Source organism: Rattus rattus, chromosome 2 (assembly GCF_011064425.1).
Source record: "Rattus rattus isolate New Zealand chromosome 2, Rrattus_CSIRO_v1, whole genome shotgun sequence".
Taxonomy (NCBI): Eukaryota; Metazoa; Chordata; class Mammalia; order Rodentia; family Muridae; genus Rattus; species Rattus rattus.
The window spans coordinates 137,594,232-137,597,306 of NC_046155.1; the positions used below are offsets into that span (position 1 = coordinate 137,594,232).

Sequence of the window (3,075 nt, forward strand, 5' to 3'; positions counted from 1 at the left end):
TGTCACTAAATGCTGGCAATTCTGTATGTCAAAACACTGACTGTAGCTCTTTCACATTAACACGACTCCCAGTTTACTCATGATTATGGGGTGACAGGTATGCACCCCTTATTCCCCTTCCCCAGAAAAAAAAAGTTTTTTTTTAAACTTTTACTAAACGACTTTTCCCACATAGAGTCTAAAGGATTTCTAATCTCATTAAAGCTTCTCTCTTTTTCTTCCCCGACGAAAAGCTTCCTAATGAGATTTTTTTTTTTTTTTGCCCCAGTTGTTGTTTACGGTGATTCTCATCCCATTTCACCTTCTCTTCACCTATTGTCCACTGCAGCATACTGACTTCGGAGTCGCAAATGTGACTGTGCTGCTGGGTGCAACTTCCTATTACCACCCCCTCCTCGATTTCATTAGTGTCATGACTCATACAGGAATCACTGTCAGAATAATTTCCTTCATCTTCATCCCCCCCGAAAAGATGAAATTTCAGATCTTTTTTTTACCCCTTAGCAAGATAAGGACTTGATTGGGTCATCAATTCTTTCTGAAAGGAGTTTCCTAATTCGTACATTCAGAGGCTAATTTGCACAAAACTCTCAGAATTAATTAGAAAAATCAAATCCTTAATGCATGCAGCAGGGAGACAAGGGTGCTTGTGTGAGTGGTAGCCATGGGGAGCTAAGTGTCAAGACTCCAGTATAAGGTCTATGATTTTTAGGGTATTTCATTACCAGCATCCTTTCATTTTTCTTGCTTTGTGCTGATACAGTTATTCCTTACTTCTTATGGCTGGTGGGAGGATAAAATAAAGAAGAAAATGCACAATGAGGGTTTAGTAGCAATATTTCGTTCTGTTAAAGTGCCCACCAAAGACTATTTAAAATAAAAATAAAAAAAAAAAAAACAAAACAGAAAAGGGCCAGTCCCTACATAATTCCTGTTATTATTCCCACCTTATGTGAAAATGACCTTTTTTGTTATCACACCTTTAATGTGACCAATTTCTTGAAGCACCACAATTTTCAAAAAACTTCCGAGTGGTTATGGGTGGTGTTTTCCCACTCTGTTAGAAGTATACTTGCTCATGCTGTACACGGGAAGAATCTTTCTCATCCCTACCCACTCCCATTCCCCCCTTCACCAAAATAAATGCCTCCCCCCCAAACAAAGAAATTAGTTCACGGTATATTTAATGCTCATTTTAAAGTTTATTTATGGTGGGGTTGGATACATGGTTTGCAAAGTGTGCTAAGTGCTTAAACTGAAAACAGTCCAGTTCGAATCAGTCCATTCCACAGTTGGAGTCATATGGAGAGGGACCCTGACCTTTCTCTTGGTCAGGTCTGTGTTGCTGTTAAGTCCTGCTAACTCTCAGGGCCTTCTTTGTCGATACGGATCACCAGTCCCATTCAAAGAACAAGATACAGAACACCTCAATGTATTTCACAAGTTTAGCACAGCACATCTCTTGTACAAAAATCCAAGAAAGCACAGAAGTGAAAGTACCAACTTGCTCACTTATAAAACGCACATGCATCAATTTTAAACACTACACGAGTACACAACTGAATACATTGCATTACAAGATAAGAAAAGCACTGGATGGGAAACTTAAAAACTATACATGAAATACTGCACTATGAATCTGGGATACTCTAATGTCCAACCCCACCCTTACACAGCCCTAGTATGGGTCAGAAACTATCAATGTGCTCCTGGACATTTTAGTCCTCAGAGACACTGCTGCGGGGGGCCTGGCCGAAAAGATTAGCCTCCCGCAGAATTCTGGCCTGCTCCAGAGCCTCTCTGTAGCGGGAAGGCCAAGCCTGGGGATCCTTCTTAAAGACTCTGGCCAGGAACTCCATGATCTGCATCTTGGTGATTTCACGGTTAGCTCTGGGGCCCCAGAAGAACTCGTACTCGGGAGGCTCGATGTGGGGCACACGCTGGTACTTCAGGTAATTCTGCTGGACGAACTCCTCGGTGATAATCTTTCTCACATCTCCGAAGGTGGAGTGCTTCTTCCAGGGCCTCAGCCCCAGGATGCGCAGCACATTCCAGACCGCACCCTCTCTGGCCCCGCGGCCCTTCACATAGATGAGACTCAGGATCATGAGCAGGAGACCTGTCATGGGCATACGGTTGTTCAGCGCGACTCTGTCCAGCTCTTCTGGGCTGAGTGCTTTGACCAGGGTGAACTCCATGGTGTGGAGATTGGTCAGCCTCAGGTGCAGCCCGAAAACTCTGGCGAGGATGACGCTGGTGCGCCTGAGGATGCTTCTGCACCACTTCTTGTAGCTGCCCATGACCTCTCTCACCATGTCTGGAAACCAGAGGACCATTCTCTTCTGGTCCTTGACCAACACGTACCACATGAGCTCGTGCGCCTTCTGCACCAGCTGGGCAGGGGCCGGCGGTGGGATCGGCCGGGCTGGGCTCTGGGGCTGGTGGGCGCGGCCCTCCTCTGCGGCCTGCTGCAGGATCTTAGGGTCAACCTCTTCAAACCGTTCTGCAGGTGGTGGCGAGGCCTGTGGGGCTGCCATAGGGCCTTCCGGAGCGCACGATGGCCCTGCGAGGTTCGCGGCCAGAGGAGCGGGAGGAGGGACCCCCACCGGATCATCATCGCTGACCTGCATCTCAGTGTCGGGGTCCTCAGCGGCAAAGTTAGGGTCGCTCAGGTCCTTACTTTGTTCGGACATTCTGCGTCTTTTGATCAGAGCAGGACCGCTGCGACTCGGAGCTCTCGGAGCCGGCACTGCCTCAGTGGATACTAGCAGAGGAAGTGCGCTTTACTGAGCACTGCGCCTTCCGCAGCAGCGGGCCGGGCGGGGCAGACGCGATATTGCGCATGCGTAGTGGGAAGCCAGAAGGGTGGTAGGGCTGGATAGGAGCGAAGTAGCAAAGCCCAACCACTGGGGTCTAAAGGAGGGTACCACTAGTCTTATGAAAAGGATCTCCTGGTCTCCTGTATGGGACAGAGATGGGTGATAGTGGGGAAAGAAACAAGTTGAAGGAGAAAGATATAGCTGAGATGGTGAAGTTAAGTTCGGACACACTGAGTTAAGTGTGAAGGTCCTGGAG

At 47.7% G+C, this 3,075-nt stretch overlaps 1 protein-coding gene across 1 annotated transcript; it reads right to left on the bottom strand.

The window, feature by feature from the left end:
- Positions 1-1,182: 1,182 nt before the first annotated feature.
- Positions 1,183-2,837, bottom strand: Ndn (necdin, MAGE family member). The gene has a single exon (XM_032893480.1). The coding sequence runs from the start codon at positions 2,691-2,693 to the stop codon at positions 1,719-1,721; it is 975 nt and encodes a 324-aa protein (XP_032749371.1). The 5' UTR covers positions 2,694-2,837; the 3' UTR covers positions 1,183-1,718.
- Between the last annotated feature and the right edge of the window lie 238 nt (positions 2,838-3,075).

What these genes read in the sequence shown, in the direction of transcription:
- Ndn (XM_032893480.1), bottom strand. Translation starts at nt 2,693, where the DNA reads ATGTCCGAACAAAGTAAGGACCTGAGCGACCCTAACTTTGCCGCTGAG.